Here is a 14,981-nt window from a genome sequence, read left to right as displayed (position 1 = left end):
CTGTTAGGTTCCTATCTGTCGCTTAACTGATTTTGTGAACAGGATATTAGTGCTTAATCTCAATCTCTCCTGTTTAGCATCTCCAATATACAAATGGACATTGCAGTGCCCCACTCTACAGGAAACGAGAGGGCTCTGGAGGTGGAGGAGTGCGCCTGCCCTCAAGGATACACAGGACCTTCTTGCCAGGTATATTGCTTTAACTTCAAATAGCAACACTCTGTCTGTGTGAACTTGTGTCAGCCTGAGTTGATACAGAAACCTTCCCCTAAAGCAGAGGTTCTGCCTGTCAAGTTAATAACCTTTTATTTATTTTTCTTGATCTCTATATGGAAGTTCTTAGCAACTCATGGAACATTTTAGCTCTAAAGCCCTATGTCAATGAAGAGAATGGATGCAGAGTTTCATCCATAGACACCTGTGAATCCAGCCACCTCTGACTCACCCATTGTTTGCAGGACTGTGATGTCGGCTACACCCGTACACCTGGACTTTATCTTGGCACCTGTGAGAAGTGTGACTGCTACGGGCATGCCAGCGGCTGTGACTCAGAGACTGGAGATTGCTTGGTGTGTTAACCTTTCCATTGCAGTCATTATGCTGTTCCTGGATGATTTATGGAGTTTGTGTGACGTAGGGATGTGCAAAACAGCATATTCAAAATCAACTAGTCGGTCAGTTGCCTTTACAAGTTGACTAATCAGTTGTAACTGGAAGCCCTGTATAATTAGGCTGGATTTGTGTTTATCTGACCCCAGTTTGACTTGTTTCTTAGCAGGGGGGTTGTTCAGAAACGGCTAAAGAAAGCATATCTAACAAAAAAAGTCAACCTCACTAATTCACTAGTCAGTTATTATATAAAATAAAAGCAATAAGTATATAAAAGAAATTAACCCCCATAAATTACTCAACTTCAGTAATTAACAAGTCGGGTGAATGGTCGTTTATTAAGAATAAAATCAAAACCAAACAATTTTTACTAAAATTTTACTACAATTAGTCGATCGGTAATCCAGTAACCGACTAGTTGACCACTGAAAAACAAAATCAAAGCTATAAGTATACAGTAAAAGAAAAAACTCCATAAACTTAGTCAACCTCAATAATTAACGAGTTGGTTATTGCACGACTGGTTCACTAGTTGACCATTGTGGAAAAATAAAATCAATGCTAAAGTTATATAAAAAAAATCTTCATAAACTAGTCATCCTCACTAATTACAGTAATTAGTCAGTTATTGGATTACTGGTTGACTATCATGACTAAAATCAAAGCAAATCAACGCTATCTAACTCATCAGACTGATCAGCCTGAATGATGAAATAGTTATTGGATAAATGGTTGACTATTGTACTATCATAAATAATATTAAGGACCAAAATATGTATATGACTAACATTTATATGAATAAAAAAGCATAAATTCCTTATTAATCAACAGGTCAGTTATTGGACCACTAGTCAAGAAAGTCTGTATTACCGAAATATATAAGAAAAAAATACACTATCCTGACGAGTTGAGCCATTCCTAATCTAGAGCGATTTATGATACTTTCCCTTTTTCCCTGATTTAGAATTGCCTACATAACACAGTTGGCCGCCGTTGTGAAAACTGCCTCCCTGGTTTCTATGGAAATCCAAAGACTAGTGATCCACAGGCATGTAGACCCTGTCCTTGTCTAGGAAACTCCCGTAACCAGTGAGTTTGCCTTTCTGTATTAACTTTATCAAAGGCATTTTTTTTCATATAAAGAGGTTATCCTTTAGGCATAACCTATAATTCATATTCATCCAATCTAATACTTCTCTTCTTCTGAAGGCCTTCATCTTGTTACTTGGACTCAGATGGACAGCCCACATGTGAATGTCCTGTTGGTTATACTGGAAGACGCTGTGAAAGGTAAGTGTCTATGGTCCAATGAGAGGGCAAACATCTCTTTCAGTAAAGCTGGGCTGGCCAATCTGGTGATTGGCATTCCTTTATCTACTGCCAGGAAGCATGTGTCTGTTGCTTTCCAGCATCTCTTCAACCATTTGTGATTGAATGGCATTTGTCTGGTGGTATGGGAGAAGCAAGCCTTGAATCAGTGCCACCCATACCAAATGTCAATGTCTGAAGGCTTTTTTGGAGGAGTTTATAAGTGGAAGCGGTGGTGATTAAAATATTAATGTATTGTACATCTGAAAAAGGCAACTTTTTCAAGCGTAAAGGTTTCACTTCTCTACTGTGAGAGTAAAGTTTCCTTCTTACTGTCAGCAAGGCTGAGATGTCTTTTTGAAGGTGTTGAAGTAATTAGTTGCATAATATCACTTGTTTTAATGCTTCAGTGCATCTTTGTAAAGCCTTTGCTGCATTTTGAGAAACTTTTTCTTATTTCAAACTCTTCTTCTAGACATTTGTGGGTCTCTAAGTTTGTTTATGCTTCCCATACTGAAGCATAAACAAGTTGATGACATGGATTTTGGATCCTTGTCACTTGCTCAGAGGGCAAAAGCTTTTGGGTGTCTGGGATAAAAAAACAAATTGCTTATATTTAAAAAAAAATATTTGGTTCCAACTTGCCCGGTCTCATCACGGCTATCAGCATTTCCAACTGCGGAGACTTTTACCTTGAAGGATCAAAAGGTTTCCTCCCCACTACATGTGATGATGCTTTCTACCTCAGCCCTGGGAAGAAGCAATTTCTGGATACAACTGACCATGACATTGAAGAATACATTCATAGTAGAGAAGACAGTAGCTTTTCAGGACCTGAAAGAACTACAAGATCTTTGCTGTCAACAACTATACGAAGTTTAAGTCACCGTTGGACTCGTGGGCCCCTGCGTTACACACCAAGTCCTGAGGCTCGACAGCAGAGCTTCCAGCTGCTCTTGAGGATGCACACGAATCATTTCAACCAGCGCCTCAGTATGCTTGAGAGCAACACATTGGACATGAAAGACAGCCTCGAGAACATAAGGAAACAGTATAGTCACTTCAGCTCTCAACTGAAGACACTAACCAGTGTTTTGTCTCCAAATGACCAGAAAGACAGAATTAATGAGATGGCCAACAAATACACAGACATTCAAACAAGACTAAGTAAACTAGAACACAAACTTGAGATACTAATTGATGGCTTTACTGCCCTAGCGCAAGAATTAGACAAAGTTAAACGTGCACGTCATGTGGCACGTCCACCACAGGGTCGTAAAGAAACCGCTGTGGTTGCTACCACCCCGATTCCAGCCTTGACTACAGTTTGGATTACTCGCATGTCTACCAGCAGATTTCAGAGGAGAACTGTTATTCCCAAAACCCTGCCAACTCCTCATGCTGTCTCAACAACTAGCTTTGTATCTGGCCATTCCCAGAAGGATGAGAGTTCAACTAAGAGGCAAGCAAAGTTCTCAACTAAAAGGATCCAACCAATATCAACAAGAAGAGACATTGAATCCAATTTCACATCAAAGGCAGACAACAAATATCATAATAAATCTTCTAGGAGATCAACAGTTTCCAAAGGTATTGTCAGCCGTCCCCTTACCACATCCTCTAAAAGGACTTCAACCTTGGTCACCTCCAATGGAATGCAACAGAATCAACAAAAAAGAAAGGCACCAACTGAAGTTTCTGTAACTCCTCAAAAATTCCACAAAAGTGGTCCAAAAGTAAATGGTAAGTCTAAAAAAGCTACAAGGAAACATGACCAACTATCCCATTCACCTACAAAGCCACAAGGAAAAGAAGAATCTGCAACTAAATTTCAGATTCCTCCTCCATCGCATACAAAAATCGCAGCTAAATCTTCCAATTCATCAAGCAAACCACAAAAAGTGACACACATTCCTTCAAAAAAATCATCCAAATCTATGAAAACACAAAGAAATGATTTGGAAGTAAGACCATCCAAAGCAGCCACAAACATCAGCAAACCTTCTCACAATGTCCAAACAAAGAGAAGACATTCTAAGACTAAGTCCTCTAAGCAAAATCAGTTAGTTCCTTCTCATGAAGCAAGAGGTGCATCAGACTTTAGGTCCAGCCAACCTGAGGAGTTTACCTACACAACTGCTTCTAGTAAATCAACTGACAAGAAAAGATTACACTCCTCTAAACCCAAAGGAAAAATAACAACGCCAAGAAAATCAACTCGAAGCAACACATCTAAAACCATTACTATTTTAGACATCTTCATGAAGAGCAACATGGGCCAAAAAATATTAACAAGATCTATGCTAAAACCAGACGAAAACCTTCATATTGTTCTTGGAAGGCTGGCAATTCCGGTCAAAATCATTCCTGATTACTAGACATTATATTAATTATTGTTTAAATTGTTATTGTTTAAATTAATTATTGTTAATTTTCATTGGACCTGTTTTTTCCTCTTTTAGTCCCATAGGAACTACTTAAAATGTATTGAATATCGAGGCTTGAGGTTTGAACACAAACGATGATGCAGAAGTGGTATTACAAATCATAATTCTTATAAACCAAGCATGTTGTAAATTAGGCATGTGGTACTTTGCATTTTTATTTAATAATTTGATCCATTCCTGATGTTTTCAGCAGAATTATGGAAATAATGTTTTAAAAATGTAATGTGGTGTCTTGGTTGCACTGTTTATATTATGTTGTCTGCTTAGGAGTCAGACATTATGTTGTGCATTTTTATACAATTGTATTTATCCACACTGCCTACTCATCTTAAGTTTGTGAACTCAATCAACATAAAACCTCAGTTTGGCCAAATATGACAAAAAATGATGTATTTTCAGCAGTATACGTTTAATGTATTAGTGTATTGAGTTGTATTGTATTGTATTGTATTGTATTGTATCAGTGTATAATGTATTAGTCTGGACTAGCTTGGAACCTCGATTTACCACGTAAGACTTTCTGTCAAGTTCCTCAGTTTCCATAAGCTTGGGGATAAGGTGGTTTTATGCTCTTAGACACTTCGATTGGGTCCTTCTGTTTGTCTTTGGCTTTATTTATTTCAGTCTGTCTCTGTTCAGCAAAGTAGTTTTTCAAAGAGAGAAAGACTCAACATCTGCTGGATGTTGAGAGCATTCATGGCTGTAATTTATTAATTTTTTGAACTTGGAAGCATGGTATTATGCTATGGATTCTCTGTTATATGTTATCTAATATTTCTCTTGTGGTGGCCATTAAAAGATACTAATGTCAGGGGTTTGTTTTTTTGCTTTTCTTTTGGTATGCAAAATGAGAATCTGACAATCAATAACTGCTTGTACATGCACAAACATTTCATGTCATGTGTTAAGCATCCACGTTGGTTGTTTTCCAAAGTATTTTCTTGATATTGGGTATTTTTTTGTTACAGAGTAAGCCATTGTTTTGAAATGTCTTTTTGTCTAATGTACTTCCACAATCACAAGCTCCAGTAAAGCTTCATTAACCAACTCATATCATTTGCTTGTGCATTTTACACATATACGTCATGTTTTTTACAAGATATCCCGTGTTACGAATGACTTTTTCCAACCTTATTTTTTCTTCCTTTGTGAACCAATAATCTGTACTTCAAAGTGACTTTATGTTAGCAATATTAGCCTGTCTGAGAACTTTCAGGAAATATTTAAAGAAGCTCTATGCATTAATCATATTCTCAAAGAAGTGTGACTCACAGGTCATAGCAGTCATGAATCGCTCTTAATGTTCATGGCAGGTCCTGTCATGTCTCTGTTAATTCCTAATGTGGTTTTATTTTTACCGCATGACATTCTGAAACAGTTTTTCCAAGGTGTTGCCAATTTTTTTCCTCAGATGTGCCCCAGGATATACTGGCAATCCCCAACTTGGACAAAGTTGCACTCCAGGAAGCGGTAATGATATTAAGACTAGCAAAGATGATGTACTGTAAAAACAATTCTTAAAATTATAATAAAAAAAACATATATTAGAAAATTAAAATGTTACCAAATTAAATGTGATTTCAAGACAAAATCTGTTTATAGATTGTTACCGTTGTGACCAAAGTGGTAGCGAAGGATGTAGTGAAAATGGAATCTGTCGCTGCAAGGTAAGAAAATAAATATTTTTGTGTGTGTGTGTTATTTGCATCACAATTATAAAAACTCAGTTTTTTCAAACATACTTTTTTGTACTCAGATGAACGTTGAGGGGTCAACATGTTCCACTTGCAAGCAAGGGACCTTCTACCTCAGTCCTACTAACAAAGATGGATGCCTGTCCTGCTTCTGCATGGGCATCACCCAGCAGTGCTCCAGCTCCAGACATTATAGAGCTGTGGTAAGGCCCTATGAGTTACACCAGTGCTTTTCATCAGTCTGTATCGGCATATGTTAATTTTCTGCCTTTTTTCTGCAGGTTTCCACCGTTTTCACCCCTGGCAACTACCAAGGTTTTGCTCTTGTAAACCGCCAGCGCACCAACCGCATTGACAGTGGCTTCTCCATAGAGCTGTCCACAGATGGAACACAACTCTCCTACACTAACTTTAACTATCTTGGACAGGAGCCCCACTATTGGCAGTTACCCAACGCCTATCAGGGAGACAAGGTAGAGTTTGGCAGCGTTATGTATTTTATCGTTCTTACAAGCCTGCGTTTCTGTTTGCTTACATTCTATCTTGAAGTATCTTCTCCCGCTTTGAATTATTTTCTAATGGATTTCTGCAAATGCTTTCTGCCAAGACCCTTTCTTCCAAAATGTACTTAGTCAGGGCAGCTCTTCTACAGCTTAGAAACGTTTTCATAGTGGTTGGAGTGTACACAAAGGTTATAGTAGGTACTAGTATCAACAAATTGAGTTTGCTTAGGCTTAATTTGACTGACGTGTCTTATATATTTAGATTTCTTCCTTTGTTTTGGATGTGATACACTGATTTAAGTCTTTCTGAATCTACTTGCCATTTTTAGAAGTCTTACTCTGCTCGGACTAGACGAGCACACGAGGTAATCTTTACAGGTTCAGCGAGTGATCGAGTGTGTCTGATGTTTTGATTTGGCCTGCTGGATTTCTAGAATTAGAATGATGCATGAATGGATCATCTGTGCATTGATCTTTTTAGAATGTTTTGCATATTTACTCATGTTATGATTTTATTTCGGCTTGATCGCAATTTGAAGTGCATGGGATTTCATCGTAGACCCATTCTGACTTCATTTTTAATCAATCATACTAAGGCCCTGTTGACACCTACTAATACCATGTGGTCAATTTTTTGTTATTTTAGAATTCATTGAATTATTAAGAATTGAGGGTTCGCTGTTCACTGTGGTGTCTGAAAAAATGGCATTATCAAAGTCTTAAAAACAGAAATGCTACACAAAAGTAACTAGTTGTTTGTAATTCATTAGTTTATAATCTAGCTTTTGGATCGAGATTACAGAAATTGCTTTATTCACAAAACTAGAGAGACTCATCATGGATAAAGGACCAACAGAGAAAGGATGTCGCTGTATGGCAGCTAATGAACGATATGGGTAAGGACCTCTTAAGGTCCAAAAGAGCCATTGAGGTATTAGTTCACTTTTACTGACCTGACCTGAATCCTATAGGCACTTTAACAGTGTGGCACCCTTCTGTTTCACATAACTGATGGATATTTATTTAGCAACATAATGTACTAAATTGAATTTGAATGTTTGAACTCCCTCTAATCCTTTAAAGCTTTTAATAAACTGACTGCTGGAGAGTTTGCACTGAAAATTAAATACTGGAAAACTGATATGCTGAACTTCCAGTAGAATCAGTGAAGGTCACATAATATCTTCATGCATTAACTCCAACTGTAGATGTTTGAATTGAAAGCGATATGATGTTTGAGAGAAAAACAGCATGAAGCAAAGTGAGGTTTGAACATATTTAGCTGTTTGCTGTTTTGTGAGTGATACCACTTAAACAGAATGAACACTTGAGGTGAGAGCATACGTGGTATCCTGATTCTTACACTGACAAGATTCTTGATTCTTACATTCTTTGAACACTTCCCTGCATGCATTTAATCATCCCATTCTTTCCTCTCAACTCATTAAAAGTTTTGGCACATCTGTCTCTTCATTCTATCACTCTTTGGCTTTGTTTACACTGCACAGAAATCTGGTTTGTTTTTCTGGTCTGATCTATAGGAATGACTGTTCACTCTCTGAATGATCATCTCTGTTTGATCCACTCGTTTGTTTAGACTCAATGACTATGTTTTTTACACTACCGTTCAAAAATGTGGGGTCAGTACTATTTTATTTTCTTGAAAGAAAGACTTTTATTTCCGAAATGGTACTTTTATTCAGCAAAGATGCATTAAATTGATCATAAGTAACAATTGACAGCCATTTATTGTGTTTCAAAATAGGTATCACATTTTCCACCAATGAAGCAGCGTAACTGTTTTCAGAATTGATAGTAAGAAGAAATGTTTCTTGAGCACCAAATCAATATATTAGAATGATTTGTGAAGGATCATGTGACACTGAAGACTGGAGAAAAATCAGCTTTGTCATCACATTAATGAAATAAATTTGAAAATATATTTAAATAGAAATTGGTTATTTTAAACTGTAGTAATATTTCACAATATTACTATATTTTTAACAAATAAACAAATGGTGAGCATAAACATTACTTACAAAACATTTTCAAATTTAAAAAAAAATCTTCCTGACCTCAAACTTTGAGCAGCAGTGTTCATTGATTACTATAATAATGACTGTATTGTAGCATCAGCAAACCAGAGGCATTTTACATGTGCACTGTATAATATAATTTAAATTCTATCTGACCAACTTTTTAAATTAGGCTTCTTTGTTTCTTGCTCTTCAAACCGAATGGATTTGTGTTATAAACACACTAACATTTGCTGCCCATCTGAACAAAGCCTTTGAGTCACTATATTTCCTGTTCCATCCGTTGTCTTATTCTCACTAGCACCCTGTTGAAGTACGCAAACTTGATGATGAAATCTGGGCGGTCATCACTAATTTCTCCAATGGGCAGTCTCTCTTCCCTTTCTCTTCATCCTCTCAAACTTCCCATTCTTCATTTGAGGCCCAGAATTCTCTGTCTCGGTCAAGTGTGCGTGCCCCTTCTTTCCATTCTGGTTTAACTTCCTCTTTAAGGGCCTCTGAGTCCGATTCAAACCCAGGCCATTCCTCTCATCCTGACTCAACTCAGGTACTGTGTGCTCTCACTGGGGCTCTCATGCAGGCTCATGTTAGGATTACACCTGGGCTAGTCATCAACTAATAGTCGTTCACTCTGAAAATCTAAATTGTTATAATTTACTCATCCTTATGTCAATAAAAAGCTATATGACTTACTGTGGAACACAAAAGAAGATATTATGGAGGATTTTTCAGTAAAATGTAAGGAAAATCAGTGGAGTTCAAAATGTTATTGGATCCCATTGAGCTTTATTGTAAGGACTAGTGTTGGGTGATATGCTCCATAGTCATATCGTCCTATCGTCAGCCTATGAGATCGCCTGTACACAATATTATCATGCTGATTTATTTATTTACTTGCATTCATAGCCTGAGAGTGAACCAACTCCAGGCTAAAAGCAGCCTAATGTTAGTGGAATCTATTAACTACACCTTATATCTTTTTTAGTCAAGTAGCATATGGATGTTATAAAATATATTTAATATGACAGAATTTGTATTTAACACAACAATTTAATAGAAACAAGTGACAGTTATTCAAACAGAAGCTACAGGAAATGAACAAAGATCATTTACATTATTAAAGAACATTGTCACTGACTTCAGTATAGTGCAAGTTTGTGCACTTTAAAAAACACTCCCGTTATAATCAGTGAAGAATAAATCTCTTTTATTTGAATGCCAGTGCATTCATAAACTCATTGGAAACGTGTGTGATTGGTTATATGGTACAACACTGTGAAACGCAGAAATGATGGAACAAATAAACCTAATAATTTAGCCTGATAATAATAATGATAATAATTATGTTGTTGTTAAAGGCATCAGCCACAGACTATATCTCTGACTATTTCGGTACACAATACTATCATCTATTGGCACAACCCTAGTAAGGACAAAAATTAAAATTTATTTCTCATTTATTTATCTTCTTTTGCGTTCCAAAGATGAAAGTCATAGGTTTGGGATGAAAGGAGGGTGACAATTTTCATTTTTGGATGAACTATCACCTTGAAATTCAACAAACAACACATTAAAAAATGTTACTCTACTTGTCATTCATGCAGTAGCTAGTAGTTTAGTACTTTCAGTGTTTCCTCTAGGATTTTTTCCAGCTGTGGTGGCAGGGCTATTTCCCATGGGCCTCGCCCCCTCCCCACAAAAGAATTATGTGCACTCAGAATTGAATTTATTATAACTAAATAAAACAAGAAAATAATAAAATATGAACCAATAAATTAATGACAATCAATAGCACAAACAAAAACAAGATACAAATTAAAGTTGTAATCTATTCAACTGTAATATAATACTGGATAGTAAGGGGAAGGGGTGTGTGGCCAAGTATGGTGACCCATACTCGGAATTTGTTCTCTGCATTTAACCCATCCAAGTGTACACACAGTAGTGAACATACACCCGGAGCAGTGGGCAGGAAAATTATGCGGCGCCCGGGGAGCAGTTGGGGGTTTGGTGCCTTGCTCAAGGGTCTCATCTTAGTCGTGGTATTGAGGGTGGAGAGAGTGTTGGTTATTCACTCCCCCCACCTACAATCCCTGCCAGACCTGAGACTCGAACCCACAACCTTCGGGTTACAAGTCCAACTCTCTATCCATTAGGCCACGACTGCCCCCTCAATACCAATAATCACTGTATAAAGAGACAGTAATGACAGATAGCAGATCAAATCAAGAGTTTGGAAACCACCAGCAACCAACAACGACCTGATCGGCTGAAAAAACAACAGTAGTTGATGACAGACAAATCATAAAAGCTGTGAAAATTAACCCTAAAAGACGTGTCTGTAAAATCACCAACAACTTCCAGAAAGCTGGGGTGATGCTCTGACAATCTACTGTCCTCAGGAGACTTTGACACAGAATTACAGATGCTACACAGCAAGATGCAAACCTTTGACCAGCACCAAAAATAGAAAGGCAAGATTAGAGTTTGCAAAAAAGCACAAAGGTGAGCCAGAAGAGTTTTGGAACTGTTTATGGACCGATGATTTATCTAAGTGATGGGAAAGTAAAAATGTGGAGAAAAAAAGGGAACTGCAAATGATCCCAAGCATACAGCCTCATCTGTAAAGCATGGTGGAGGTGGTGTCATGGCATGGGCATGCATGGCTGCCTCTGGAACAGGCCCTCTCAACTTTACTGATGACTTAATGTGATGACAGTAGCAGAATGAATTTGGAAGGGTACAAAACCATCTTGCCTACCAATATTCAAGAAAATGCCACCAGATTGGTTGGGAGGTGCTTCATATTGCATCAGGACAATGACCCAAAACACCCTGCCAGTTCAGTCAAGGAATTTATAAAGGCAAAGAAATGGAAAGTCTTAGATTGCCCAAGTCAATCTCCAGATTTAAATCCAATTGAACATGAATTTCTCCAGCTGAAGAGGAGAGTAAAGGCAGAAACTCCCCAAAACAAGCAACAATTGGAATTGGCTGCATTAAAGGCTGGGAAAGCATTTCAAAAGATGAGACCAAGAGTCTGGTGATGTCTACGGGTCACAGACTCACTGCTGTGATTGTGCACAAGGGATCTGCAACTAAATAATAGCTTTTAATCTTTTATATCTACCTTATGTTAAACTGTCCGAATACTTATGCTCACATCAATGAGTGGGATGAACTCTAAAAGTGCTGGTCTTTTTATTTGGTAAAACATGTATGTGTTGAAACGGCTAATAATTAAATGTGACATTCTGTAGTTCTGTCTCATATTCATCTTTTAATCATATTTGCAAATGTCTCGACTCCACAGCCAACAGAGCAATTTTGTCTTTACTGTTCCAATACTTATGGGGGGCACTGTATATAGAAGGTGCACAGTGTCATTCACACAAACACTAAACACCATCACGGTGAGACTCATTAAACTGAAATGTGCAATAAACATTCATCTAACAACATTAGATGTAACATATATCCCTAATAAACATAACTGATGAGAAAAAACTAAGAAGAAACATAGTTATTTCAAAGAAAAAACATCCAATTTGAAATGCAACGCAGAGAATTCTGGGATGATTTTTGGTGTGGCGACCCACCACGGCTGAATGAATATAGCGGAAACACTGACTTTCTTAGTTTACACATTTTCTTGTGATGACAAAGATATGTTGTTTGATTTTTGCTTTGATTGTTGGTCTTATCAGCAGGTGCAACAGGGAAAAAACACTATTGCTCTCCCTAGAGGTCCACGGCCTGGCCCTTCTAACAAGGTAGTCACCAGTGAATCCACTTGGTAATCACTAGGAAAACCAAAAATGAAACTTAAGAAGGTCACACTCTAGGTTAAGTTTCCAAAAATAATATTAAGCAGCACAGCTGTTTTTAACATTGAAAATAGTCAGAAATGTTTCTCTTTAGGTATAGATTGAATAGACTTTTTAAAATCCCAACTCTTCTTATTTATAACTACCATATTTTATTGTAAGAATTTTTATGAAGTTGTTGGAGTTGCAGTTAGTCAGTGACTGACAGGAATAGATTTCTTTTCTCTCATACCTTCCTCTCTGCTTTGCTTATCTGCTGCTTTCTCTGTCTCTCCTTCATCGACGCTTTTACATATTTTCTTCCGCCTGTGCTCCAGTATGTTTTGGTCTACAATGGTTTCAGCTTGCACCCAGATGATGTGCTCTTCTGGCAGCTCCCGGAGCAGTTCAAAGGGGATAAGGTAAACACATGGATGGGCTCAGGCCCGCCCACCACTGACCCCCCCCAAGTGCCACAGTAATAAGCACTCTAGATATATATACAGTGCCCTCCAAAAGTATTGGAACAGTAAGGCCAATTCCTTTATTTTTGATGTAGACTGTAAACATTTGGGTTTGACATAAAAAGATGAATATGAGATGAGAGATTAACATTTCAGCTTTTATTTACAGGTATTTTCATCTGGATCTGATACACAACTTAGAAGATAGCACCTTTTGTTTGAACCCACCCATTTTTCATGTTACCAAAAGTATTGGAACATGTGACTGACAGGTGTGTTTTGTTGCCCTGGTGTGTCCTATTAATTGATTATTCAAACAATAAATAGCACTGAATGTCTGCGCTCAGCTTCAGATCCGTGCAGACTGCATTTATAGTTAGTTAGACGTGTAACCAACATGAAGTTGTGGAGGAGTGAAGGTATCACAATCTACTGTTCGCAGAAGACTTCATGAACAAAAGTACAGACGCTACACCAGAAGATGCAAACCACTCATTAGCAAGAAGAATAGGAGACAAGCCTAAAAAATTCTGGGACAAGGTTTTTTGGACTGATTTTATGGACCAAAGTGATGGAAAGGCTAAAGTTTGGAGAAAGAAAGGATCTGCTCATGATCCCAAACATACAAGCTCATCTGAAACACAGTGTACACAGGTGTACATTATAGTACACATTACACAAGTAATGTAATGGCTTGGGCTTTCATCGCTTCTTCTGGGACAGGCTCATTAATCTTCATTAATGATGTAACATGATGGCAGCAGCAAAATTAACTCTACAGAACTATTTTGTCTGACAATTTACAGAAAGATGCAACCAAACTTATTGGGCGATCCTTCATCATGCAGCAAGATAATGACCCCAAACATAGTGCCAAAACATCAAAGGAGTTCATCAGGGGCAAGAAGTGGATGGTTTTAGACTGGCCAAGCCAATCTCCACACTTAAACCCTGTAGAATATGCATTTTATCTGCTAAAGAAGAGACTGAAGGGAGTAACCCCCCAAAACTGAAAGAGGCTGCGGTGAAAGCCTGGAAAAGCATCACAAAAGAAGAATGCAAAAGTTTGGTGATGTCAGTGGGTCACAGGCTTGATGCAGTTATTGAAAGCAAAGGATTTGCAACTAAATATTAAGTCTTTTTCACTTTAATCTGTTAATTGTATCTGTTCCAATACTTTTGGTAACATGAAAAATGGGTGGGTTCAAACAAAAGGTGCTATCTTCTAAGTTGTGTATCAGATCCAGATGAAAATACCTGTAAATAAAAGCTGAAATGTTAATCTCTCATCTCATATTCATCTTTTGATGTCAAACCCAAATGTTTTTAGTCTACAGCAAAAATAAAGGAATTGGCCTTACTGTTCCAATACTTTTGGAGGTCACTGTGTATATATAATAGATATATATAGATAAATGGATATCTATAATATCTATCTATCTGTCTGTCTGTCTGTCTGTCTATTGTATAAATGTTGCCTTTGTTTAAAAAAAATATATATATATGCAAAAGAAATGGCAGTATTTCAGAATATATTTAATGTTTAATGTTCAGCAGGATTTTAGACAAATGCGATTTCACTTGTCCTGTCACTTGTGGCATTTGTGGCTGGTTAGGGCATATTTTTGTTTTGTTTTGTTTGTAATGTATTTTATTTTGTTTTGTTTGTGTTTTTGTTTGTATTTTTTGTTGTTGTTTTGTATACATTTTTATTTTATTTTTGTTCAACCACATAAAAGCACTAAACTTAAAAGTCAAAAATAAAACCACTATGAAAAGCAATCTGGCACTTACTTTTCTTTATTTTATGTCATTTATTTTCTCTTCTTTGAAAAATAAGAAAAAACAGCAGCAGTAGCTTTATTTAATTATCATTTTGGGTTTTGTGCAAGTTTTATCAGCAGGTTTTGTGTTTGTAGTTAAAAAAAAAATAATTCTTTACTTTATATCAGTGCTTTTTGTGATTTAAAAATGAACAATAATTATATGCTTTTGATCCTTATGTAGGTTGGCGCATATGGTGGAAAGCTGAAATATACCATCTCCTATGTGCCAGGACCCCGAGGTTCTCCAATAGAAGATGCTGATGTTCAGATTATTGTGAGTATGATAGC

At 37.1% G+C, this 14,981-nt stretch overlaps 1 protein-coding gene across 14 annotated transcripts in view; it reads left to right on the top strand.

The window, feature by feature from the left end:
• Positions 1-14,981, top strand: part of LOC306860410 (basement membrane-specific heparan sulfate proteoglycan core protein-like) — a 112,905-nt gene that overhangs the window by 58,311 nt on the left and 39,613 nt on the right. For all 14 annotated transcript variants that reach the window (XM_079402108.1, XM_079402105.1, XM_079402101.1 and 11 more), the window contains exons 26-34: positions 78-189; positions 459-569; positions 1,574-1,698; positions 1,819-1,899; positions 5,776-5,834; positions 5,967-6,031; positions 6,121-6,261; positions 6,340-6,531; positions 14,875-14,967. In XM_079402108.1, the coding sequence (XP_079258234.1) occupies positions 78-189; positions 459-569; positions 1,574-1,698; positions 1,819-1,899; positions 5,776-5,834; positions 5,967-6,031; positions 6,121-6,261; positions 6,340-6,531; positions 14,875-14,967 (979 nt within the window). The remainder of the gene's footprint in view (positions 1-77; positions 190-458; positions 570-1,573; positions 1,699-1,818; positions 1,900-5,775; positions 5,835-5,966; positions 6,032-6,120; positions 6,262-6,339; positions 6,532-14,874; positions 14,968-14,981) is intronic.

This window comes from Barbus barbus (genome assembly GCF_936440315.1).
Source record: "Barbus barbus genome assembly, chromosome: 41".
Taxonomy (NCBI): Eukaryota; Metazoa; Chordata; class Actinopteri; order Cypriniformes; family Cyprinidae; genus Barbus; species Barbus barbus.
The sequence above is the reverse complement of the archived record's forward strand: the minus strand, read 5'-3'. Positions and strand labels throughout refer to the sequence as shown.